Genomic DNA, 25839 nt, shown 5'->3' with positions numbered 1-25839 from the left:
CAGAGAGAGAAAATTCCCTCAGAAACAATTTATCCGCCGAAATCTTTGCTTTGCCACACTAGTTACAGTACAGTGACAGTTTTTGTTGCAGTGATCATAACATCTCCAAGGATGCTAAGTGAGGGAAGTGCTGAGGATGGGCTTTTGGTAGGCTTTAAAAGATGGGATAAAGGAAGCTGCCCAAAGCATAGGTCTGAAGAGATGGTACTTCCTCGCCTAACTTGCTTTGCTGCAGCAAGGAAGTGTGTGGAAAACCAGCATTAAAACATGAAATTAACTAGTTTTGTAACAGTTCATCAGGCCAGATCCTGCTGCTCTCAAAGTCAATGAAAGCATTGTCTGAATTCTTGTGCTGGCTTTGTAGCTTTTTAGATAAGTGGCTGTTAACCTTTAAGAGCCAGAAGGGCAGTTTGCCATTGAATGAAGCTTTTCAGAAGGTGATGGAAAAAAAGAAACGCTGAGCATTTTCAAAGCATCTCAAAGCGGCTGGCGCCTTATTCCTGCTGATACTCAAGATGAGATGGGCTCAGAAGTGCCAAATCGATGTAGGCTACAGAATACAGGCATTAATGCCTGTGCATTTGTCAGAATAGCCAACAGTCACTGGTCATATCTGTCACATCCAGAACGATACAGTCTTCCACCACAACTACCAGCTCTGGTGAAGACCAACTCTAGTCATATCAACAATAAGTATACCTTGATGTATGTTTGTAACTTCTTTTTCCCATTTAAGTGTTTCAGTGCCTGTGTGCTGCATACTCTGTTCAGACCAAGCAAGAGACCTGTATTCAAGTCAAGTATGCAAAGCAGTGGCAAAATCAGACCTAATTTATTTAGCTCTGCCTCTTTCCTCTCCTCCAGCAATAGTTTGTGCTCTTGAGCCTCACAGCTAACATGAGCCTATGTTCTCAGAATGGCATCTCCCTGCTACACCAAGTTTGAAACAAGGCAGTTGATCATAAAGAAATGAGTCTGCAGAACCCTCTCTGTGCCTATATATTGCTCTCAGACACCAGTTGGTCTTCTGCAATGCCTGTAAGGAATATTAACACCCTTCTCCCTCCGTGCCTGAAGTGGATGAGGTATTTGGCAACATTTAAAACAGAGGGGGCAGAATGAGAAGAGTTGAAAGCAAAAAGGGTTGAATGCCAGAGACATTCAGTACTCCTTGAAATACTGCCTGGCAACAGAGATCAGCTCAATTTCAGCTGGAGACACTGCTGAAAAACACATGGAATGAAGGGCTCTGCATGCAGGAAAGTTGGAGGAGTAAAAAGTGAAAATTCTCGCGTGCTTGTGCTTGGCTTTCTTCCTCTGCAATGCTGTTCTGTTCCGCCGAGCCCTTGCTGAAGAAAACTTCTAGAAGTGCTGAAATGGTCAGAGCTGATGTGGAGGATGATCGAATGGGACAAACAGACTACGATGAGATCCTGCTTGTGAGAAGAGCTTAATAGGCATAAAATTGTCTCTTGCAGCCGGAGGGCTGGTTTTAAAGCACAGAGAGGGAAGGGACGGGTGACTGTTTCTTCCTGGCACTTCATGGAAGTTTAAATTCAGACAGAGTCCAGAGCTGTGATGGCTGTGTCCTTAAAAAGATCACTGCACCTCACTATTCATTACCTAAAAAAGGAGGTGTAGATCAATGATCAATGGTGAACTCAAAAATGAATTAATAGTTTGGTAGGACTCTTGTGGCCAATGGAAGGGAATGACAGTACTAAGGGCCTGCATCAAATCAACATAGCTTTAAAAATATCTTAGAAGAGAGCTGCACTGCAGTGTTAAACACAAAAGCGCTGTCTTATTTTACTCACCAAATAAAAAGGAATTTTCTCACGTACTATCTTATGTTGAGTAGTTGCTTCGTGCATGAGCTGTGCTATTAATGCCTGTGGAAGTACTGGGGGAGCCACATATGGTCATGAATGTGATTAAGGGCACATTTGAGGTACTAGAATGGGACCCTAGCAGGATTACAGGGAGTTGAACAGCAACATCTCTGCAAACAAACTGAAAGCCATACTGTTTTTAAAAAAGGAAAACAAAGAAAAGCCCTTCAAAACAAACAAACAAACAAAAATGAGAATTACAGAACAGTTTTTGAGCTTTGCTATATATGGCAGCCACTGTGCTGCTAAATTATTTCACTGGAGACTTGACTGTTGTTCAAGTCCAAGCGAGGTGTGATTCCAGACAGCATCCCAGGTCTGTGTGACAGTGGGATTTGTTACAAAGCTCAGAAAAAAAAGCTAGGCTTTCTCTAGATGCAGCTTTTTCTTTATTAAAGTCTATTTGGCAACTGCTCAGTAATAGCTCCTTAAAAATGTGCTGCTGTTGCAGTTTCACATGACTTTAAGAGAGATGGCTGACCTCCAGAACTAGTCAAAAAACACCTTTGTAATCCATATTTTGTACTGAATTGCTTGTTCCATGGCTTATATCATGCCAAGGTTTATAAACAGTGTGATCTGTTATGATGCATAGGCTATGGTACAGAAGGATGGGTTAAGTGTTCAGTAAAAAGAAGTGTCAAAGGCATCACTGCCTTTAGTGCTGTTTTCAATTACATGAGATGAATCTAGGGGGGAAAAGAAGTGATAAAGAGAAATCTCCTGTTTTTTCAGGCAGTTCAGCACCTACTAACTGGTAATTGGCATCTAGCTACAGCAGGCCTGACTCCAGACCAGCACACGGAGGATCACGTGGTCTACGCGCACCTGACTCTGCACCCTTGAAATCAGTGGAACCTTCTGTGGATCTGAGCAGGCAGAGACTGGAGTGGTTAATACATTAACTATTTGGCCTGGCTCAGCTTGCTACTGATGTATCTGAGCAAGGCTGTTAATAATGCATTCCATTTGGAATATACAGCTGCCTCTGCCCCTGACACGTTACAATGCTGTTATTTTTGTTGTCTGCAGCTGAAAAAAGCAGGCACCGATTTTTAAAGACAGTTAGCTGGCAGTGTTTCTCAAGTGGAGCAGTGCTGGGAAAGGTTCATAACCAGACTAGAGGTATAGCATGTGGTGGTCCCTCCGTTATAATAGTGTGTTCAGAATTAGCAGTGTTTCTTCTTCTATAGGCAATGTCTTTTATGTTAAGGCTGACTGACTTCCTCATTAGCTGATGGAGTTATTGCTTAAGAGGCTGCCAGACTGATGGTCCGCATTGCTCACCTTGTCCACTTGTCCCTATCTGTTATAAATGAGTAGATTTAGGACATTTTTGGAAGAACGGTCTTTGCTGTGTCCCCGTATCTCCATGGAATGTTTCAGTAAAATACCTGGAGACATATGTTCTGTGCATTATCACAACACCACTGAAGACAGAAGGAGCTGAGAATGCTCAGCAAATCATTCTATAAAGGCTGCCGTACTGGCTGTTGAGAGAATATGTTGTTAGTAAGCATTTGTCTAATACTGATGATTTTTTGCAGATCAAAGACTTGAGATATGCCACATGCTGCACAGGAGCTTACAGCAGAACATACATAATCGTGCAGTACAATAGTCCAGCAAAAAATGGATTATTCAAGAGGCAGTCAGCGTTATTCATTACATGTTGGAAAGGGTCATGATCAAGGGATGCGGGATATTTGCTTCAGGATGGATCAAGTGGTTTGAATTGCCTTCTCTGCTTTTGTTGTCTGTAGTAGAGAGTGCGATGGCCCCAAAGGGGACCTGGTAGCATAGTGAGTGCTCCCTGCAGGCTGCCAAGTTCATCCTGCGGGCAAATCTGATCTGCCTTATCACCAGCCAGCACTGTGTGCAAGGTCAAAAAAGAATAATTTTTCTCCATAGGAAAAGAAATTTCTAACGTTGGCTTGTAGTGATTATCTGGAGAGTTGGTCATCCAGAGGTAGATTCTTCAGGAGCCATGGGGAGGCCCAGTGTGTGGTCTCTGAGCGACGTTTTAAGGTGCAGGCATTGCTGTGAAGCAGATTCCACGTGTAAATCATTGTCCTTACCTATACAAGTGCAAGAATAACACAGAGAGTCTGTGTGCTGTGCTTCAACATGAGCAGTGCTCCAAACACATTGAACAGTGTTACGAGTAAACTGAGAGCAGGTCCTTTGCCTTGTCCCCATGTCCAATACCACACATGAGCTGTTAAGATGTCTGTGATGACAATCTCAGACTCTGCTTTTAGCCATGACTCCATGTTGGTTAGCATTTCATGGAAGCTGGTAGAGCTGTGAGCTGTGAAAGCCTTCACTGCTTGCTTTTAGTTGGGGGAATTCCATCTCGTGTTACAATCTCCCTTTCAAATCTTACCTTGTTTTCGATTCAAAAGCTTTCTTCCTCAATTTTTGCCAAATTGCGTGACCAAACTACCTTGCTTATATTAATCAAGCCAGGTAGACGCAGAGCAAAAAATCTTGCTGCAGAATCAAGATAGTGTGAATTCTGGTCTTATCAGTAAGGTGTTAATCTGTGTTGGGCCATGTTGCTGCTGCTTCTCATTACATTCCTGTTGTGAAAGGAGATCAAGGGGAGATAGTAAGGGTCTACAGTCTGCACTGCAGCTGGAAGTTTTACGAAGGGAGAGTCAAAATTAAGGGAGCTGCAATTTTTTTCCAAGCTCCCTTCCTTGGGGAGCTCTCTGGGAGCAGCTTTTCCACTGTCCTTGTATTCTGCAGCTCTGTGCTTGTGTTTAACTTCTTGTTATCCGCTAGGTACGATGCCTAGAGAAGGGGTTGTGCTGTGGAGGGGAGACCAGAAACCTGTAAAACTTCTGTATGGGATGGGCCACGCTGTCAGTGTTATTGTTTCATGACTTTTGTGAAAACTGCCTGCTTCATTGTTCTCATTAGTAACGTTGACTAAAGCATGGGTTTTTGTCATCAGTTATCCTTAGTGGAAACTCGCCTCTGGATAGTGCCTTGAACTGCGTGTAAAAGTGTTCAAACTCTAGGGCGTGTCTATGCAGGAGTACTCAGGAATGTGAATGGGAACTGATCAAAGGTATAAATCTTCAGAGAAAGGATTAAATGGGATAAGGTCTTGTAGAGACATCAACATGCAGAATTAAAGTTGTTTAATGTTAATTGATTCGTTTTGGAAGTGAGGTCAGGTAAACTAGAAAGAAAACCACCTAAAATCTGATAAGAACATCCACACAGGTGTTTAACTCAACTGTTCCCTCTGACCTGAGATTGATTTGAACTGAGTTTTGGCTGACTGAGGGCAACCCCAGAAATTAATGGGAGTGTAATCATGTCCCATTTTAATAAATGTATTTGGAAAGCATGTTTTACAAATAACCCTCTTTGATAATGTTACCACAGGCTTTGAGGCAGGATTTATGCCAAGTCTCGTGGGGATTTCTGTAGCTGCTGATGTACTTCAAAGTGGTGGAGTACCTCATGTTAGACGGGCTCTTTGGCCTTGGATGGAGGAAGCCGTCGAGTGAGGTGCAGGTCCCAACAGTATTCAGAAGCATTACTGGTAAAAACAAACCGGAAAAAAAAACGTGGAAAAAGCACTGCTGGCTGATTTGAGAAGAGACTGTTTTAGTTGTACATCATCACAAATGGGTACCCCCCAATTAATTCTGCGGAGGCACTGTATACGTGGAGGGCCAGATTATAACCATCTTCCTCGCTGCATCATGTTTCACCCATGGCTAGTGAGGCACTTGCAACTCAGCAATGAAGCATGAGGAGACTTCAGGATACTTGATGCTCTTGTGAAGCCTCCTGGTGTTTCTGCGAGCCACGGGGAGCCCTGCAGGCAGCGAGCTTGCTACTTTATCCAGCTGGGCTGCGAGGGAGGGCTCCCTGCGACAGCAAGCCAATTGCAGAAGTTGGGCTGACGTTGGACTTGAAGTTCAGCTGTGGCCTTATTTGAAGCCGTCGTGCCACAATGTGTCTCTCTGTATTTCTCCCTCAGATTTCGCTGTGTTGATGGAGATTGATTTTGCCTTTGGGAACCTGAGGGTATAAATTGTACTCATAATTGGCCTGAACTGAACTAGGAGAAAGAGCTGATGTGTTTGTTCTCTTCAGCAAGTGATTTGTTTTATAAGCTGCTTCATGGACTGCTTCTGCCTGAATTTGGGAAAAGGAAAGGGAAAAGGGGGAGGTAGGAGGTGCCGTTAGTGGATGCCAATACCTGTATTTAAATGTTGCATTGGAGTGTTCTACCATCTGCAATTAATAGTTTAATTCCTCTCCCATTCAGGGAAAAATATAATCCCAGCCATCTAAATCCGTGGATTAGCATTTTCTCTGATACTTATGTCTGTTGCTCATCAGGTTGTTGCTGGAACGAGACAGCTGCAAAAAGAAGACCTCTCAGCAGTGGCAGCTGGTGCTGCCGTTGATGGTGCTGGTTTCAGCAGCTCCCAAAGCGGCTGGGTTAGGGAGAAACGAAGGTGATGGTCAAGGCTTGGGGAGGCCGGTGGGGCCGGTGCTCAAAGGTCGGGCAGGGGGAGGTCTGTAGTGTTCACCCCCCAGGTTAATTGCTCTGCAGCTCTTAAGCCTGATACTCAGCTGTCCACCCAGCGCTTAGCACACAGTGTTCGCTGGGGAGATTAAGATGAAAATATGTTCTCCTTGCTAAAGAGCACATAAACAACCCATAAACGGCCCATTAACCTACAAAATCGCAATAAAGAACATGTGGTAAAGCAAAGCCATAGGAGACCTGTGACCCAGCAAATTCCTTAATTGGATTTTGAACCTTATCAGTTGTGCTAAATGCAGCTAATCTGAAATTAGCAAAAAGAAAAGGAAGAAGAAAAAGAACGGGAGATTTTGCTTGTCCAGATGGGGTGGGAGCATTTCTGTAACTCCCCATATGATACAGTCCAGTGAGCAAACTTTTCTGGCCAGTTGTGGAATTACTGTGTTATAGGATCAGGAATCACAGCAACACTTCCACATAATAGCAAAGGATAACAAAATTAGTGAAAAGAGAATTTTCTCGTTGGCTGCAAGCAATGCTTTCAGCAGCTCTGTAATCACTTCTCTCACAGGCTGCTTAATGCACCAGCCTCTTGCTGTTCTCCAAGTTGCTTTTTGAAGCTATAGGATATAAATTTATTCTATAGCTTTTCTGGCTGTGATATTTAAATTCTGTTAAGAATATATTGAGAGTCATTAGTGCAGACTGAGAGGGAAGTTGATGGAACATGTATCTGATGGGTTCCCTGCCAGCAGGGCTTGCTCTTCATCTGGAGGATGACTGCAGAGTCAGACACCATCAGCAAAGAGCTGAAGCCTAAACTCTTTAGATCACTGTGAAACCACCAAATGGCTGGAGAATGGCAGCCACTTACTGTTCTTTTTTTTTTTTTTTTTTTTTTTTTCTTTTCTTTTTTTTTTCTTTTTCTTTTTTTTTTCCCCTTGAGCTAAATTCACCCCAATGACAGGAAAAGGAAAAAGCACATTGTGGAAGTCTGAAGTTTCATGCTATAAGCTGTTTGGTGTTCTTTTGTCCAGCTGTCATCTTTTTATTGTCTGTAGTGTGCTGTGGAGGGGGCACATATCTATGTACATGTCTGAAGCACTACAGCAAAAGAAATGGAAAAAACCCAAGTGCTGATAAACAGTCTGCCAGTACAGTGGTATTTAAAGGCCTTAGCTGAAACTTTGGACTTGGCTTTAGAAGGTGTTTTCCCATATGTACACACGGTGAGATCTCTGCCCTGAAGCATGTGCGATTTGAGTAGAGCAGGAGGAGAGAGGCTGGTATGTGGCAGTGAGGAGCTGAGCTCCTGAGCAGCGAAGTGATTTACCCCAAGCCAAAGTGGTGTGGTGAAAGCAGAACTTGAACCGTGCCTCCTAGTGCTCAGGTGCATTGGTTTCAGCACAAACTCCTGGCCCCGTGGCTGATTTGAGCTGACTGTATGAAGATGAGCTCAAGTGTTACACCTATTTGGGTTTTTGAAATAGGAAAATCTTAATTATTTATACTAATGTTTATTTTCAATGTGTTTTAGATGCAGATTTTTAGTCCAAATTGCTTTTATAATTGCAAGGACGATTTTCATGCATAAGGCCATGTGTTTGCAGATATATTCTGAAACTGTTCTGCCAAGAGCATCTGTTACATCCAAGTCAAGTAATCAAATGCTTGTTTTGCACCTCACGGATTGTGAGAAACATTTCTAAAGAAAAAGAACTATAGCAACTAATACTTATGTAAGAGTGGTAATTACCTAAAGGGTTAATGTCTATTTTACGAGAACTAAATGTCTTTGTAAATTCAGCTTAGCGGTATTTTTCTCTCTTTTTCAGGAATATCCTGTGGGAATGTTTTTGCTTTTGTGGGAAACTATGGATTTTCTCAAAGGAAGGATTGATGAAAAATTGAGAAAGCTTTGTGTAGTTAGTTTGGGAAACTTACTGAATCACAGGCAATGCTGCTTATGTGACATAACGGCAAAGGAATGGATCACCTGGTTGTGTGAACTTTGCTTTCTGCTGCTGTATGTTTATGTTGCTTTCACTTACGTTTCATACACACACCTTACACCTTGCTCTTAATCATGGGAGTAAATCAGATGCCCGCTGTGCTTTGACTGGCCGAGTAGGCTGTGGGTGGCTCTGCAGGCAGTGAGGTGCCACTCAGTGTGACTGGTAGCACAGGGGGAGACAGCAGCAGGCAAACCCAGCCTGTCCTCAAGCTCTGCTGCCTCCTGGGCACCTATCCCATGAGGCCAGGAAGCTGTGATGATCTGTGAACGGTGTAGTGATCTACAGGGTCAAGCCCTACTGTCCTTCAATTAAAAGGCAGAAGGATATATGTGTTAGTGCCTGTGTTAATAACGGTGACACACAGGCTGGTCTAGTGCGTGTCCTGAGGATGTTGTGCTTGTGAAATGGTACCCTTGAAATGATGGGCGTGGGAAAGGGGCAGCCATGAGCAGTCATCGGGATGTATATGCTGTAATTATGTGGGTTTGGGATTGAGTTGTGCTATGCAGTTCTGTGAAGAAGAGCTGGGGCCATGTCTCAGGGAAGTGAAGCTGGTGGTCTAAATGGTGGATTTCTGGAAACAGTTCTAGACCAGCACCACTTTGCAGAGCCATAGATGTTGTGACTGTGCAGACATGAGGATAGCTTTGGGAAGCACAGAATTTGGTGCACCTAGCTGGCAGGTGCTTCTGTGAGGAAGGGCAGTGTTGTTGAGGCCTTTGTGATGGGAAATGGCTTCTAATTCCTGTAGGTATTTTAGAGCAAAACTCATATGTGAAACAAAACGTTTTCAGCAGTGCATTGCTTTCAGAAGGAAGCCTGGTCTTCTTGCTCACTGCAGGAGCATTCTGAACAGCTTGAGCAAAAATTGCAATTGGCTCTAAAGCTTGGGTAAAAAATGTTCCCTTCAGTGAGGTATGTCCCTACTGCTGTATTACTGCAATTGGGAGCGTTAAAACCAATGCAACAGGGGGAAAAATGTCACCAACTGCAAAAATAAGAAAAGATAATTTCATTAAATTATGTTCTTTAACTGTACTTTCTACTTTCAATAGGAAAAAAAAAACTTTTTTTATTACAGAAGTATACTAGCTGGTGAGAAATTAAATTTGCATCAACGTTTGCTTAATAATTGAAGAAGAAAGCTATGAAGGCTTCTTTAAAAAAAAAAAAACAAAAGAAGAAGAAAAAAAAGACAAACAAAAAGGCCATGTTTCCTATTGGTTTCTTTTTTCACATTATAAATTGAGACTTTGCTTACCCTGGAAAAATCAATGGTGATTGGACACCTGGTGTAATTAATTATATTGCAACACCCAGACAGCTGATCTTTTGAAAAGAAAGGAGTTTTTAGCAGAACTGTTCAAAGTTCATAGTCTGCTGTTTAACTCTAATGCTAATAAACATTCAGCAGAAGGGATGTCTGTCTTAAAATTGCCCAGTATCGCACCTTTGTGTTAAGGTGATATGATAAGAACAAAACTGTAGACCCCAAGAGGTCCTCCAGCAATGCTGCTTTGGTGGCACGAGCCCCAGTTGCCTCTGGAAGCAGCCCTTAGGTCTTGGCATGTGCACAGTGAGGTTTTCATTTTTTAATTTTGAGTCATGTCCATTTCTTAACCAGGAGAGGGGTTCTGCTCATTCTCCTTTAGGTAGAAAAACAAATGAACTTCACTTGCACTACCAAAAAAATCATGTGCTGAACCTAGTTTCTTCTGCCTAAATGGGCAGTCGTTTCCCAATGGGTACAGGTGTGTTTTTTTTCAGTGCATTGGTGCCTGACTAAATGCATTCAGGCACATTCTTCATGTACAGATGACACAAACTTTCTGTTAAATATTCCTGTGTTTTCTAGCAATAGGTCTGGGAAGGTTACGGCTTGCCTTGCAGGCCAATGAGAGCATGAGCCGTGTTGACAGGGAGGGGAAAGCCGGCTATGGGATGCTGTCACAGTAAGCCCCAAAACAGTTTGGCTGAAACTGGTTCTACGTCATATAAAAAAGGGGGCTAAGGATCTCAGCTGATCAGAGTACTAAAGGTCTTTGGGCACGCACCATAGAGCATATTGGTTTTGAGCTTGATAGCTCTTTTTTTACAAGGGCTGCAAATTGCTGTAACATAGTTAAGGACTGTAGGAAGAGGCAATTTTTCCTGAACTTTACTCCCAGCTTGAAGTTTTAAGAAGTAAGTGAGAAGCAAGGAAGGGAGGAGAGGGAGATACACAAACCCTCCCTCACGCCCCTCCGACCACAACTAGGATGTCAAATGGAAAAGACAGCCTCGAGAAACAGCTGAACGGCTTTGGGGAGAAGGGAAAGGAAAAGAGCCGCACGTCCCTGGTCATCTCTCAGGCTGTTAACCGCAGTATTTTCACCTCTGCAGTCTCCCCCGCTGCCGAACGCATCCGCTTCATTCTTGGAGAGGAAGATGACAGCCCAGCACCCCCGCAGCTTTTCACAGAGCTGGATGAGCTTCTGGCCGTTGATGGACAAGAGATGGAATGGAAGGAGACTGCCAGGTGCGTTGTTTTTAACTTTACCCTGAAAGGGAAGGGCAGCTACTCAGAAACCCCATGGCAAATTCCTCTCTAGCACTCAAGGGGGGTAATGTCCATGCTACAGAATGGCTTGGGAACTCCACAGAAAGAAATCTGTACAGGTGAATTTACCTTTCTTGGATAACTGAGAGAACCCACGGATCTGTGTAAATATTAATTGTAAACAACAACTAGAAAAATCAGAGTGCCAAATTGACTTGAGTGGGTTGCATATGGAGACCCAAAATCGATACGGGCTTACTAGTGCATTGCAAACATCAACAATACCATGGCCAGACTAAAGCTTCTGTAAATGTGTTAAAATTACTTAACTTCTATTGCTATAATTACTTAAATTCACACACCACAAATTGGAGCATTTTGACCGCGTCCTTCTCCTAATGTGTTACTGATAAAATTAATTTTAAATAGGCAGAAAGTCCATAAGTTTTTTATTTTATTTTATTTTTTATTTTTTTTCCCTTCCAAATTATTCAAGGTGTGTTAGATGCTGGATTGGATTGCCTGCTTTGAGTTTCTTGACTAAGTTCTCTCCCTGTTTTTTTAATGGTGCTGGTTTAGGACTGGCATGTTTTTTTGCCCTGTTTGACCCAAATTTTTTATGGCTTATTTCTGAGCAACATGGAAGGAGCCATTGGATTGGATTCAAGATCTAAAGGCTGCTTCTCACCTTGTGTAGTTTTTCTACAGCAAAAATCTTTTCATTGGGTTTGCCCTGAGAGATAAAGCCCCTAACTACTCTTGCTGCGAACGTCTGAAACCTTCCCCTAGAAAGAGGTGCTCACCTAGCTGGTGAGCAGCCTGGGGTTTTCCTGTCCCTGTTCCCAATCCCCCTCTCTTAACTTTGGGCTTTTCGTTTTCCTTTATTGTGGCTGTGCTAAGCTCTTTTCCCACCTTCCAGTCTTAGGAGCACCTACCGTGTTAGAAGGTAGCCAGTGTTGTTTGGCTACCTTAATCTTCTTTGCCTGTGATTTAATGAACTGCTCCACTGCCTACCCCCTTACCCCCTTATCTAGTTTTATTTTTACTTCTCGGTCACTTGTAGAGCCTATTTAAAGACTTTTCACCTTTACTCTTTAACTCCTTTCTTACTGGTCATCCTTTTCTCCCTTTATTGCTTTTCTTCCCTCTTATCATTAGTTCAGTACTTGCATGTTGTCATGTGTACCACCCACCTCTGCTTTTTGTGGCAAATTATGCTTTCCTCTATGTACAGGCCTTTGAGAAGGGTTTTTAATGACAGTTTGTTAAGGCTCTTCCACCGTTCAGATCTTAATGGTGTGCTTCATATTGAGCATTATATTGGGTCTCTCCTTTGTAATATAAAAATTGGGAAGCTCTGTTTTCTTCAAGTCCACAAATATTAGCCATCAGGAGGAAGATAGCCCATGTCCTGCATGAGAAATGACAAAACATTTATATGTCTTGAGAAGCATCCATCAAGAGCCCTCTACTTTTACATTCCAAGAACCTTACAGAGGGATATGCTAGTGATCTTTTACCATCAGGCAGCTGTAGAGAAAAAGGGAGGTTTTCTTCCTCTTTGAAAATGCTTTCTGGTTTCACACATGAAATACATCTTCAGTAGAAGTGCTAGATTTAGCTGTATATATGCCTCTCTCCCTTGACTGATACATACCTATATTAAATACTTGAAGAGGGGACAACCTGTTGAAGCACAGTGAAATTCTTAACCTTGGCTAACTTCCTGACTTTCATGGTAATTTGTCGATGGTGATCTTGCACAGTGTATAATTGTTCAGGATTTTTCAGTATCTTCCTGAAATGACTTAAGCTAGCAAAACAAAACCTGCTGTAAGCTGCCAAGTGGCTCTTGCTGCAGAATATACGAGCTAGAGCTGGCCAGCTCTGCTTTAGTAGTTGAGGAGCTGCATGCTCTGCCGCTCGCTGCAGCTGATAGGTCTAAGACTTGACATAGAGTGGGACCTCTCAGAAGAGACAGGGTTTAGCAAATGGTACCAGAGGAGTTCTGATCAACAGAAAAACTGGAACTTGTCACGGAACATTTCTAGTAGCAACCTTCAAGATACTGACTTTAAAACGCTTCCAGAAGAATATATTTAATTGCATAGCTTGACTCTTGATCCATGTGACTTCAGCTGTCTGTGCTGCAACCCCAGTGTAAATGGGCTATAGTTACCCCCCTGCACTCAGTGACATTTCAGAGAGTAAGTACATCAGTCCGTGACCAGGGCTTGAGGATGTCTTACTCCTTTGTGTGGTCCTGTCACACGTTAGTGAGGGGGTCTGGCCATGATTAACAAAAAAGAGAAGTTTTGGAAAAATATCTTTATTGTAGAGTGTTTCATAACACACCCTTGTAAATGCATTAGAAATAGAGCAGTAAGAGGGAAGGTTTATTGCTGTTAAAGGGTAACCCGAAGATTTGGGTCACTGGTGTTCCTTGTTCTCTTTTTTTTTTTTTCCTTTTTTTTTTTTTTTTTTGGTGCTTATAATCGATTTACTTGGTGTGGATGGACAAGTTCTTGCTCCAACTTGTGAATGTTTGCATTTCAATAGTAGATAAAGGATACAGAGCAAGCTGGTAAAAGGAAAAGAAAGACCTGAAACAGCTGGAGGCCACCAGCTATTTTGAGGCTCAGTCCACTACATTTGGGAACCAAGATGTACACACCATAGTGGAGATTGTCATTCTGCAAGGCAGGGAGATAGCAGAAAGATCCTGGTGACAGTGACAAGGACTGAAAGGGTTGTAAGCTGGCGGATAGGCTTTTAAAATCTTTAATTACAGTTGTTTCTTTATGCAAGCTCTGTCAAACAGTACATTTACATCCCATCCTTCACCTCTTCCCTCATTACAATATTAACATGCCTTTTATGCAATCCTTTATAGGGCTTTAAAAATAAAAAAAGATGACTCCTGCATACTGGCTAGCAGAGATAATAGCTGTCTTCATGGTACGTCTACACTGAATATACTGAAGGCTCCCAGAGAAGCGTTTGAAGAGTAAGATGTTATTCTGGAGGCAACCAAGTGCACTGGTGGCAGATTTTTCTTGCAAATCTCTGCCCTTTGGAGCTGGTGATGCCTATATGTTCTTGAATTCAGAATTCCACAGTGCCAGATTTGCTGGAGCTGCCCGTGTAGTAAGGTCCAAGAGGTGTAACACCACATGGGTGTTGTTTGCCGTTCCTTGCTGCTTCTCTGATGTGGTCACAAGAATTTTTACTAGCTATTGCAGGTGAATTAAAATTGGCAGAAAGGAAGAATATGGAGATGTGAAAAACCAAAGGGGGATAGAAATAACAAAAGAAATTTGGTTGTTAATTTTCTCAAGTAATAGTGTTGATAGTCGTTTGGCCTGAAACAGCACGTTGCTGTTACGCTGCAGATAGAGTTGCCTTCAACACTCAGGAAACTCTGTTTGGAGATGTACAATTTGAAATTCACCCAATAGGAAGCATGAACCCTACGTCTCTCTCTTTTGTCCTTTCCGCTCTCCTTCACCTGAAAAGTCAGACACTTTGTTCCAACATTCAGAGGCTGCTGATGCAACTTTCTGGGTGTGAGCGAGCTTTTCTATGTGGTCTTGTGTCAATGGTTGTTTGTGATGGCACATTTTGTGTCCTAGTTTGCAAAGTCTTTTTTGATGATACTTCAATGACCAAGTGCATAAGTATGATCTTTGCCATAGCACAGACATACACTGTACAAAGTACCAAATTTCTATCTTGGCATGTTAATGTTCAGGCTTATTTCCTGAACATTAACAGATATTCCTGGTGTATCCTCAAGTCTTTATCAACAACAGGGGATGCGTGTAGCTGATGATAATTTCACACTAGCACAATATCTGCTGGTAGGTTAGTTTAGGAAAGTATTGCACCAGGAGTGGTCTTTCAATGATTTCCCCTGATGGAACGAGGAGTCACCACGCAGTTCAATGTCCTCAAAGCCACATCTACCTTCAAAGTGGGCACTTCTGGCTCTTGGGAGGTTTCTGGGACTACCTTTGCTTCAGGTTTGGCTCATTTTTATCACTTTATCATCTGTGACTGAAGTAGCACGCCAAATTGGGTCAGTTCAGTTCACACTGAAGGTGCCTCCTGGTAAGCCTCTCCTTTGCTTTGCGTGGTCCTTGGCAAACCGGTGTATTTAATTAGGTGAAGTATATAGCAGGGAATAATAATAAAAAGCCCTAAAGAAGAAGGCATGTATTAAGCATATGGAAGCCATGTGGAGAGCATTGCTTAACTAAGTACTGGCATTGGTTTGCAGAAAACAAATATTAATAATTGTGAATTATGCACTTTCACCAAAAATACAAATGCTTTGTAATTTGCAGCTTTTATGCTGTGGCAGGGTAAGCAGCATCTAACTGCCTTTGATATGATCTCAGTAACTGTATGATCCAGTCATACGTATGTGGCCATGTCACACACCCTCTGAACTCCACAGATGTGCAGGTGCCCAAGTCACTGTGCTTTCCTAGCAAATACTCAGGTGGTGTGAGCTGAATACAACCTTGTTACTCAGAGCTCAAATTCAGTCTCTTCGCTTGGGTTAAAAAGCAACTTTTGAATAATGAAGTCTCAATAGAGATTATTGCAGTTGAAAAGCATAATTGATTAATCCTCAAGTAATACACTTTTTAGGAATATGATTTCACTTGGCGTTAATAATATTCTCTTGAACCACTTCGTGACTTCCTTACCTTCACATGTATGTTTTCTTTGTCTTAGTAATCCCCTTATATTACTCAGTGGAATTTTCATTTAGCCAAGTATATTAAAATAGTATCTCGAGACAGGATTAGAATGCATGTGTACTTTGCAATCAGGTTGCATTAAAACATCTTCCTTTCTCCTGCATGCCATGCTCACAGTGCAGCCGTAGCTGGGTGCTGCAATAAAGGAAAAGGCCTGTGCTATTTCTTTTCCTTTTATAAGTGCAGCAAAAGTCTGAGCCAGGTGAAATTTCCTCATGTGGGTCCCACAGAAGGAGTTGTTTGCGCAGTCCCTGGCCGGCCACCTGTGCAAACACCTTGCTGGCAGTGGCAGGAGCCGAGGGCAGCGTGGAGCCGCAGCGGGTCACGCTCCGGCTGGCCGCCTGCGGCAGCGGAGCTCGGGGTTGCGATCCCTGGGTTAAACCTCTTGCTTGCCTGCTGTGATGACATGGTTTTAGGGGTGTAAAGAGTATTTTGCACAGAACGGCATTTAACCTTTGCTCTAATCTTCAACTAGAGAGATGAGCTTTCTGTTTTTTTTTCAGACCTACTTTGTTAAATGATTAAACAATGGATAGAGAACAGAGAGAAACAATGAAGCCCTTAATTTGTCTTTTCCATTGGTGGCTCGCTTGTTCCTTCCAGAACATGTTTGGATCTGTTTGAGATATGCTGCTCTCCTCTGCCCTTTGCCTCCTGCCAGCCTGCTCCTCTTGGGCAGCACTATGCAGTGCTCCTGACTGTTGGCCAGGCTGCTGAGTTTTGGCAAAGCCCTGGTGCTTCTCCTGTGCTCATACACTGGAAGATGACCCACGTCTTTGCCCTATTCAGGGGACCTGTGGCAAGGAGGATGGGCAGCAGAGGCTTCTCTGCCTCCAGCTGGCAGACCGCAGATTTGAGCTCTGGGAAGCAGAGGTGTGAAACTTTTTTATGTGAGTTAAATCTCTGCACCGTGCCCCTGCTGCCCCACTGCTCAATACCCACTGTTCTGTGCAGCCTTGGTAATGGCTCTGAGCTCTAGAGGAAAAGGGGCTATATTAGAGCAGGGTGTAGTTATAATGCCATATAGATACTGCCTTTTTGTTCACAAATTGTGAGCAGATGAAAGAAGAGTAAAAGCTGAGGTCCATTTACTGGTATTTCTGCCTTACCTCTGCAGTTTTCTCCTACTTTTCCTGCCCCAGGCTTACCCAATTCCTTAAACAGGAGGTAAAGCTTTCAGATTTTATTGTCTGGATCGGAATCCTTGAATGCAAGTCACCCAATTTCCAGATATGCTGATTTTTTCCACCCTTTCCATCAGTACCTCTCACCACTGGCTACTTTTGATTAGTTATTAAGTGTGAATTTACTTACCTGACTTTGATCTGCTTGGATCTGGTGGAGCAGTTGTACTCAGCGTGATGCAGAGCGTCGGGTTAGGGGCTGGGTATGCAGCCCAGGGAGGGAATTAGTGGGTGTCAGCTGAGTTGTTGAAACTACCTCTGTATTCTTGGTCTGGAGCAAACATGAGGTAAACTGTGTTAGTTTAAGGCTTGGTGAAAGCTATTAAAGATAACGTGTTTTACCTTACGTTCGGGATAGTTTACAAGCAGATACAGCATTATCACTGCTCACCTAACACATACCAACTCATTAAGCCTTTGCAACTTGGTCATGGATTTGTGGCCTTAGGGATGTGTGGGAAAATGTGTATGCTTGAACTTGTCAGTATGTTGTGGTATTTCAGCTGTGTTGCTTCTTTCAGATAGGTCTGCAAGGATTGGAGGGAGCAACAACTTCAACACAATCTCATTGCTCTGCCCTCTTGCAGGTGGATAAAGTTCGAGGAGAAGGTAGAACAAGGTGGGGAACGATGGAGTAAACCTCATGTGGCCACGTTGTCCCTGCACAGCTTGTTTGAGTTAAGGACATGTATAGAGAAAGGCTCAATAATGCTGGATATGGAGGCCTCTTCTCTCCCTCAGGTGGTGGGTAAGTAAGTTTCTTTGGCTCTTTCCCTAAACAATGCCCTACAACTTTTAATTAACCTTGATGATGGTTTCCTTTGAAGGCAAGGGACTGAGCATAACTGTTTTTCCCCCAGAAAAACACATGAGAATTTATTATTTCCAGTCTTCCCGGAATAAAGTGTGAAATAACCATGTTGGAAGATCCCAGTCTTTTTCCCCTCTCTTTGAGGCAGTCCACCCATTTTCACTGCCTGATGAAAGCACTACTTTTTCCTTAAAGAAGTAAAACAAAGAAATAATCCTCCTAGGAGTAACACGGAAAACGAGAAAATACTTGGAGGCGGATAACCAATAAATGAAAGAGAGTCTTCTCAATTTGTGAAGAAGAGTGAAAGAATCCACTTCAGTGATAATTATGCTTACCTTGAACTATATAGAATCAGTTGGATCTTGAAGTAGATACCTAATGTTTACCGTGTGTGTGAAAGGAAAGGCATACACTGACAATTGATGTTTAATATCAGAAATGTAGCATTTAAAAGGCTTCCTCTCTGTGGTTAGAAGTGTCCAGCAGGTACTGCTTTGAGAAGAAGTTTTGGGCCCTCGTGGTCAGACCACAGACTGGTTTTGGGTGAGTTTCCAGGGTGGGCTGCTAAAAGCAGGTGAAGGGTCTGTGTTAAATAGGAGCACTCCCCTGTGGCAAAGGAGGGTGAAGAGCAGTCACAGGATCATCTGATTCTGACGAATGGGATGGCAATTTTTTTTGCAGTCAAAATAGCTGTGGCCCAGGATGACACTCAGTGACATTGCCAAAAGCTATACCATGTTCCCGATGACATGTATAAGGCATCTAAAATAAACCTAAGAAGTGAGCCATCCAGTGGAGGTACATTTAAACAATACACTGAGTTTGGTAGGCATTATGTGAAAGAGGTGTAGAGGAACAAAATGAAATAAAAACACTCCAGAACTCAGTGCTTTGAATCATAATCTCAGGACTCAGGTTTAGTGTTGTCCTGGCATAAAATTATCAGATTATAAGTGTTGCATTAGTTTGTGAGACTTGGAATCAGAGAAGCTGCCTCTGATACTGTCGACGGAGTTTTGAACTTTTTTTTGATAGATGCTTGTGGTGGCATTTCTTTTATTTCTATGTCTGTATCCCAGTGCACAGCATTGCAAAGTTTTTTTAAAAATAAGTTATTCTGGATGAAGTCACTTGGAGATGTCACCTCAAATAACCCTTTTCACCATCCAAATCAAGCCTAATTTCCAAGAGACTAAATGACAAATCAGTGACTGCTGTTGCTGTACCACTGTCCTGAGTGGGCTATTTTGGCTGTTATAGGTTCAGGTCCTTGAATCAGATACAGAGGGGTGTCTAAGAAGATCGCAGACTTGCTTTCCAGAAGTATTTAAGCATGATCACTTTGCTGAGAGTTGGTAGTGACAGGCAGGAAAATAAAATGCACAGAGCTCTTTGTTGACTTGAGTTATATCAGAAGCATGAAAGGGAATAAATACTCGCCAGATGGAGAAAGATAAACTTGATGAAGAAAGGCATGCCATTCTGAAGGAAGTATTCCAAAAATCACTAACAAAAAAATATGAACGAAAGCCTGCAGAAAAACAGCACGTTACAAAAATAAAACTTTTGCCAAACATTTTTGTAACCATACCTACATGCTTAGAATCATTCTTTTCTGAGTTAGGGTGGAAGGACTAGGCTTTTTTCCCTAGTGATTTGAGAGGCATTAATTCTTGGGTAGCAGCATATAGAAGATGACTTTCTGACTTACTGAGTTAGCAAATGTGGTGCATGTTCTGCCTCCATTTTAACATAACTTTTATTATTAGCACAAATAAAAGTTACTGGTAGACAAATAAGAGCTGCCACATTCCCCAGGGGGACATCACGTTAACTGAAGTAACAAAGGGAACAGTGTAATGTGAGATTTGATGCACAATAGTGATTTTTTAAATATATCTGGCTACATCCCCCCCTGGGACAGAGGAACAGAGAGGAGAGAGGTGATGGAAAGTGAGCAGTCGTTGCAGTCAGTTGGACGTTGTTCTTTTGTGGTGATTCAGTTAAGGGCTAAGCCCCATAATATGTCCTGTGAAAATGGGAGCAAGTTCTGCCTTTTGTAGTTGCTGTCATTTTACTTTAGGTCTAAGAATGGAAGATTTAATTAGTGGCTCATCTCCAGGACTTTTTCCTGCAGTTAGATGAGGTTTTTATCAGGGCCCTGCGAGGTGAACTCAGGCCTTGTTGAATCTGATAGAAGTTCTACCATGCCATTTTGGGGATCATCCTGGAACTCACAGTGTAGTTGCAGCTTCTTTACAAAACCTCAGGGTTGGAGCAGTCCCCCCTCTGAACTATGAACTAAGAACCATCTTATCCTGGGAAGAGTTGATTTGAAGCCCTCTGGGTGGCATGTATGGAAATAACACAAGGGAGTTTGGGTGGCAAAGGTGTGTGTTGGTGGCTGATGGGTTTTTCTTGATGAAAACACTGCTTTCATTTCAAGAGAAATGATTAGAGGAGATTGCCATTAGAAACAAAATGGTAAAACCTGGTGGTAGCTCAGAGATGGGAAGAAAAGACTTCAAAATAGGAGGATGACAATTACCTCCCTCCCCCAGCTATCCCTTAATGTAGCCAAGTTCTGTGCTTTGTCATTCAGTTTCCTCTCTTTCTTATCCCTTTGTGTGCAACAGAAATGATCGTTGACAATCAGATTGAGACGGGGCTTCTGAAATCTGACATGAAGGACAAAGTCACCTACACGCTGCTCAGGAAGCACCGGCACCAGACCAAGAAGTCTAACCTGCGCTCTCTGGCAGACATTGGAAAGACCGTCTCCAGTGCAAGTAGGATGTTTACCAACCCCGATAATGGTAATGCAGAGGCTAACTGGCTATAGCCTTCCGTTTTAAAGCAACCCACCAAACTTGACTGCCAAAAACTAACTCCGTTGGCACGATAATGCTTCTCTAACCCACAATTAGCGTAGCAAGACCCATACTGATAACAAATCAGTGGTGGGCTCTGATGGCTGCTTCTGCCGTGGCACATTGCTCTAACCATATCTTCACTGGACGGAGTGGGAGAGGAGGGGAGGTGGCAGGTAGGCAGCAGGATACAGCAGCACAGGAAAAGCAAAGAAGTGCTCCTGCAGCTGGTGTGTAGGAGGTGAGGTAGGAACAGCATTAGAAAAGGGAGACTGACAACAAACTCCAAGCGTGCCTGAACCCAAAAGGCTGATCCTCTGAAATGCTTGTGCAGAGATGAAGCTTTTGTGCGTGTTCGATTTCTGTAACAGATGGTGTCGATGGCACTCTAAATCAAAAATTATGCGAGATTAAAATCTAGCTTGCATTTTATTGCCATGCAATCATTGTCCAGTGTGGGTAAAGCTGATTTTCTATTTTGCTTTATTCATCCTAAAATTGCTTTGTGGTGTTACGTTGTATATTATGTCTCTGTTTCTCTCTAAAAATTACTTCATGTATAGTGTTGTGTATATTCTGGTGTCTGTGTAAGTGTGTGTGTGGATACAGACAGCTGTAGAGGCCTTGGCAGTGACACTGTAGTTACTTAAACAAGGAAATCTGCAGTCGTATTATTGGGAGTCAAAAAAAAAAAAAAGAGGATGTTTTAAGGGATTTTTTTTAAGCCTATTTTTATGTCTTGGAGTTCTGCAAACTGCCTCATGTTGCAGTATCAAGATTGTCTAAAAGTTACTGTTTCAAAATATCCAGAAACAAAAGTAGTTGATAGTCATCTAGCTACATTGAAGGCCTCTAAGCTTTCTGTGTTCTGCTTCTTGAACTCACCGTAACATTTCTCCCTAACTTATTGTACTTAATTAATATTTCCTGCTTTCCATCGTCCTTTGCTTTTGCAACAAGTGTGTATGTGCATGTGAAAAATATTTATTGCTCTTGATGATGCATCTTACCACGTACCAGTGTCTTGATAATGCAATGATTAAATGAGTAACACAAAGGCACAGACAGTAACATGAATCAAGGAAATGTCCTGGATGTGCAGCTTTTCTGTGAATACCCTTGCAGGAGCCCAGTGGAGCTAAGATAGGGACTGTGCTTTGGACTGTTGCTCCTCAAGACCCCTGCTCATTTCAGAGTAGCTTCAGACAGGTGTAAAATGTGTAGGTGCCCTAGTTTTTGCCCTTAAATATGCCAGGCACTTCAGATCCTTGGAGTATGCCTTAATCATGTTGGGACTGGGCACCCAGCAACTAACTCAGATTTGTTTTCAACTGGGATCAAGAAACTGATTTCTTTCCAGCACATGCTATGGGGCTTTCCACTGTCTTCTCACTGGGCTCCCAACAAACTCCCCACTGCCCCACTGGGTGCATGGAAGGCTTCTGCTTTCTTTTTTTTTTTTAAAAAAAAAAAAAAAAAAAGTGTGTGAAGTGTGCATGTGGGGAGTGGGGTGGATACAGCTGTTGCAAGTAAAATGCATTTTTGTGATGGTGTCTTTCTGGACCTTTGACAAAGTGAGCAGGCTTGCTCTGAAGAGAAGGATCCTGCACTTGGAGCCATGCGATATGGGAGGCAAAACTTAAGACAGACATTGGCTGCTTCAGTCTCCCTATGCATGGTATAGGGGATGCACTTGGTTCTCAGCTCTAGTCCCCAGCCATGTGCCTAAATGTAGGCACTGCAGCACCCAGGGTTATGGTAACAGACACCTATTCTCAGGCTGGCTGATGATACATTTACAATTCCACAAGCAGAGCAAATGTCTCTCAAATTGTGGAGGAGGCTAGAAAGGAAACTCCTGGATGTTGGCAGTGCCTCTGTGTTTGGGCAATGATAGGCACCTTTCCTATTTTACGGTTAAACAAGAAATCAAGCATAGTGTTTTATTTAAATTACCTGTCTCAGGAAATTCCTAAAGCATAGAAATGTAAAGAAACCTGTACAATTGACTGTATTGTATTATTTTAATTAGCACCTCTTTCATACACAGCAAAAATCTAATTGAAAGGGTTAAGACTTGCTCTGTTTACAAAACACATCCACCTTCCACTTCTGTCTTGCATCTATTTTTGCTGAACAATATGCTTGTAACAGCCTCCTCTTTTTTCAGCAGCTGGTGAGTGTTGAATTCTTCCTTTCTGCAGTTCAAGTCACTCATTGAGGAGTCATCAAAACCTCAGGGAGTAAAGAGAAATTAAAACTTACTTAGGAGGTTTGAAGGTAAATCATGCACAGTGTATTATTTAATTACACCTCAGATGGTTAGCCCTGTCTCTTCCCCATATGGAGCCAGACATTCACTGCTGGTTTAAAAAGAAAATAATAGCTTGCTTATCCTGGGAGGATGATACTGGCAACGGGTGTTCATCTAAGTTCTCACTCCAGCCCCTGCTTATTTTTCATGGCTAAGGACATGCTTTGCTCAGACAGTCAGTGACTTAGTTTTTCGTTCGTTTCTTTTCTTGTTAGAAGGCACTGTGAGGGTCCTGTGTCTGTTGAACTGATTCTCAAAAAACTTTCCTGGCTTTGCTTAGCCTCCTGACTGACCTTCAGCCACTTCTTTCGTTTGTTTCTGCTTCTGTTTCCCCACCTGGAATGTTTTTCTATGTTGTGAGAATGCGTAATGCCTTCTGTTTCATGACAGCTGAAGTGCTTTGAGCATTAAGGAGGAAGAGACTTGCATACAAAGGGAAATACTTCATGAATAGTTGTTAGTGTTATTTATTATTTACACTTTAATGAAAAAATAACTCAATGAAATACCTTCTGGAGTTATACCACACTCCCTGGAGTTCAGTGAGTGCTCTCATGTGATTCTGAAGGCAGAATTTGTCCTTTAGACAGATAAAAATTTAATGAGGCCAACAGGAGTGCAGCTGCCTTTCAGCATGGCTAATAACAATAATAAAAGTGCCATCAGCCCCAAGTGCTCATAAATTTTCCTGGAGTTTCTTTCCAGGTAGATACTTTCTTTCAGTTTCTACCTTCTGGTTCAGTGTCAGTGAAACTCTCATACAATATTCATGCTGCATCCAGGTTAATGAGAACGACAGTCCCTCAGGACATGAGACCTGGGCAGTGCTTACTTCTCACCTCTATGGAACAGGATTTGGGGCTGATATGTTTAGGAAGCAGCTTGGTGTTCTGCTCGACTGATGTTTACTGCTGTTAAAAAGGGTAACTCCTCATCTTTGATCCAACCATAAGGCACGTTGATGTAAATTACAAGATGCCCTGCTAATTTAGCTTACACAAGCTCCGTGTGTTTGTTAATGAAGCAGGCATGAAGCTTAACTAGACCCTGCACTATGTTATGTACAAAAAATGTTACGCAACTTACTGCCTCTTACTGGGCAATCACACTTTCCTCGGAACCTATGATTCTGTTAAGTATCTAATTGCATTCAGTTACTTTGAAAACATTTATTTAGGAAGCACTTCAGCATCATGTCATGAGCAGGGATTTTGCCCATGAATTTCCTTCATATTGTTTTCAAGTAATGCTACAGGTAGACTTAAAATCCAAATTGAATAGTGACAAATGTATTCAAGTGTATACGATAGGTCTGAAATCTGAAAATATCCCCTGGATCCATCCATGGTCCTCGAAAATACTTTGGTGCCTGTATCTCATCATAATGAATAAGTGACAAAGCCTTGAAAATCTTTTGTGCCTCTCTTACCTTTGCAGTAAACCTGTTAGAGACTGCTCTGCTGGTATTTAAACAGATTATTCAGAATTAAAAGTTTTGAACGTGTCCTAAGAGATTCTTCATGCATAAAGCAGGAAAAGAAGGTAAAGAAGCAGAAGTTGCTAGGACTTAGCCTCCAGAAAGGAGTGTACCTTCAGTCTGTTGTGTACTGTTGTGACTTTCTTTAAAGTATCTCAGGCCTGGGTGTTCGGAGCTGACTTGCTGCATGAATGAGCCGATGCAGTTTGCAAACTGCATCGAGAAACCGTGCAACCTCTGGAGTGGTGATCTGTCTCCTCCACGCTGCAGCGGCTCAGCGCTGACCCTCTCCAGCTGCTCCCTGCGTGTTTGGAAACCGCACCCAGGATGACTGTGGCTGGCAGCAGTGCAGTCATCCCGCTCCCACTTCTTTTGCTTCACTGCTCCTCTTGATGACAGTCTAACTAGCAATCAGATTGGCAGAAACACTGAACTTTTGAGCGGCAAAGGTGTGCAGTGAGTGCTTTTTATTCATAACTGTGTCATAAAGATAGATATTTGGCCTTGCCCAGTGGTCGTGTTTGTGGGAGGATGTTTTCTGAGCAAGCCCTTTGCTCTTGGGAAAGAAATTGTGCAAAAGATGTTAATTTCTTGTTTGACGCTTGATGGAGGAGGATAAATCAAAGCACTTCTTTTCTGTCCATTCAACAGGAAAGAGATGATTATCAAAAGCTGAGCAGACAAAGCTGTACTGAGCAATTACTGAAAGTTACCTTACAAAGGCACTGCCCTCTTCATTTCTTTCTATTGGTAGAAATTTGAGATGCACGATATGTTCATCAAGGACCTCCAGATAGGTTCCAATTGAGCTCTTGCAGTGTTTTTTTTTTTTTTTTTTTTTTTTTGTGTGTGTGTCTTGTTTTGTCAACTGGCTTTCTAAGAGTTCTCTGTGTTAATTCAGATGTGTCCTTTCCTGGCACAGGATACAGCATTTGAAGTGAGCCCCTGCAATAAATAATGCATATGCTAGAGGCTATCCAGCAGTCTTTGCCCACCTGGCACACCTTTGGGTTGTGATTCAGATCTGCCATTGGTTTGCCACTGTAGAAAATGAGAACAATGCTCACCGTTCCTTGTGCAGGTGCCTGAGGACTGTCTCATAAATGTTTGCCAGTACTTTGATGATGAAATTTGCCATGCAGTGCATATTTTCAACGGTTTTGTTTAAAAGTTTCCTGCCTGCCAGCATTTTGTATAACTTAACACCTGCAAGAGGCTTTGGCAAAAGCCTTGAAGAGAAGCGATCAAATCGTACTGAAAGCAAGCTGGCAGAGGCTGTAGAAAACTGTGATGTGTTTACATGTGAGTATTTAACCCTCATAAATAATGGCATGCTACCATTACCATGTGAATGGTGTCTGCGCTGCCCAAACACCTAATGAATGTTATTTATTTCTGCTGTGCTGACAGAGAAGCTTGGAAACAGTTGAGTTAAAATAACACTTG

The 25839-nt window shown here is 42.5% G+C and overlaps 1 protein-coding gene across 5 annotated transcripts in view; it reads left to right on the top strand.

Annotated features, from left to right (window-relative positions):
* Positions 1 to 25839, top strand: part of SLC4A4 (solute carrier family 4 member 4) — a 225408-nt gene that overhangs the window by 109555 nt on the left and 90014 nt on the right. For 4 of the 5 annotated variants that reach the window (XM_035325885.1, XM_035325886.1, XM_035325889.1 and 1 more), the window contains 3 exons: positions 10809 to 10944; positions 17506 to 17666; positions 20369 to 20548. In XM_035325885.1, the coding sequence (XP_035181776.1) occupies positions 10809 to 10944; positions 17506 to 17666; positions 20369 to 20548 (477 nt within the window). The remainder of the gene's footprint in view (positions 1 to 10808; positions 10945 to 17505; positions 17667 to 20368; positions 20549 to 25839) is intronic. The other variant, XM_035325888.1, reaches the window with a different exon arrangement.

Source organism: Oxyura jamaicensis, chromosome 4 (assembly GCF_011077185.1).
Source record: "Oxyura jamaicensis isolate SHBP4307 breed ruddy duck chromosome 4, BPBGC_Ojam_1.0, whole genome shotgun sequence".
In the NCBI taxonomy this organism is placed as follows: domain Eukaryota; kingdom Metazoa; phylum Chordata; class Aves; order Anseriformes; family Anatidae; genus Oxyura; species Oxyura jamaicensis.
Note: the sequence above shows the minus strand (reverse complement) of the source record. Positions and strands in the feature narration are given on the sequence as shown.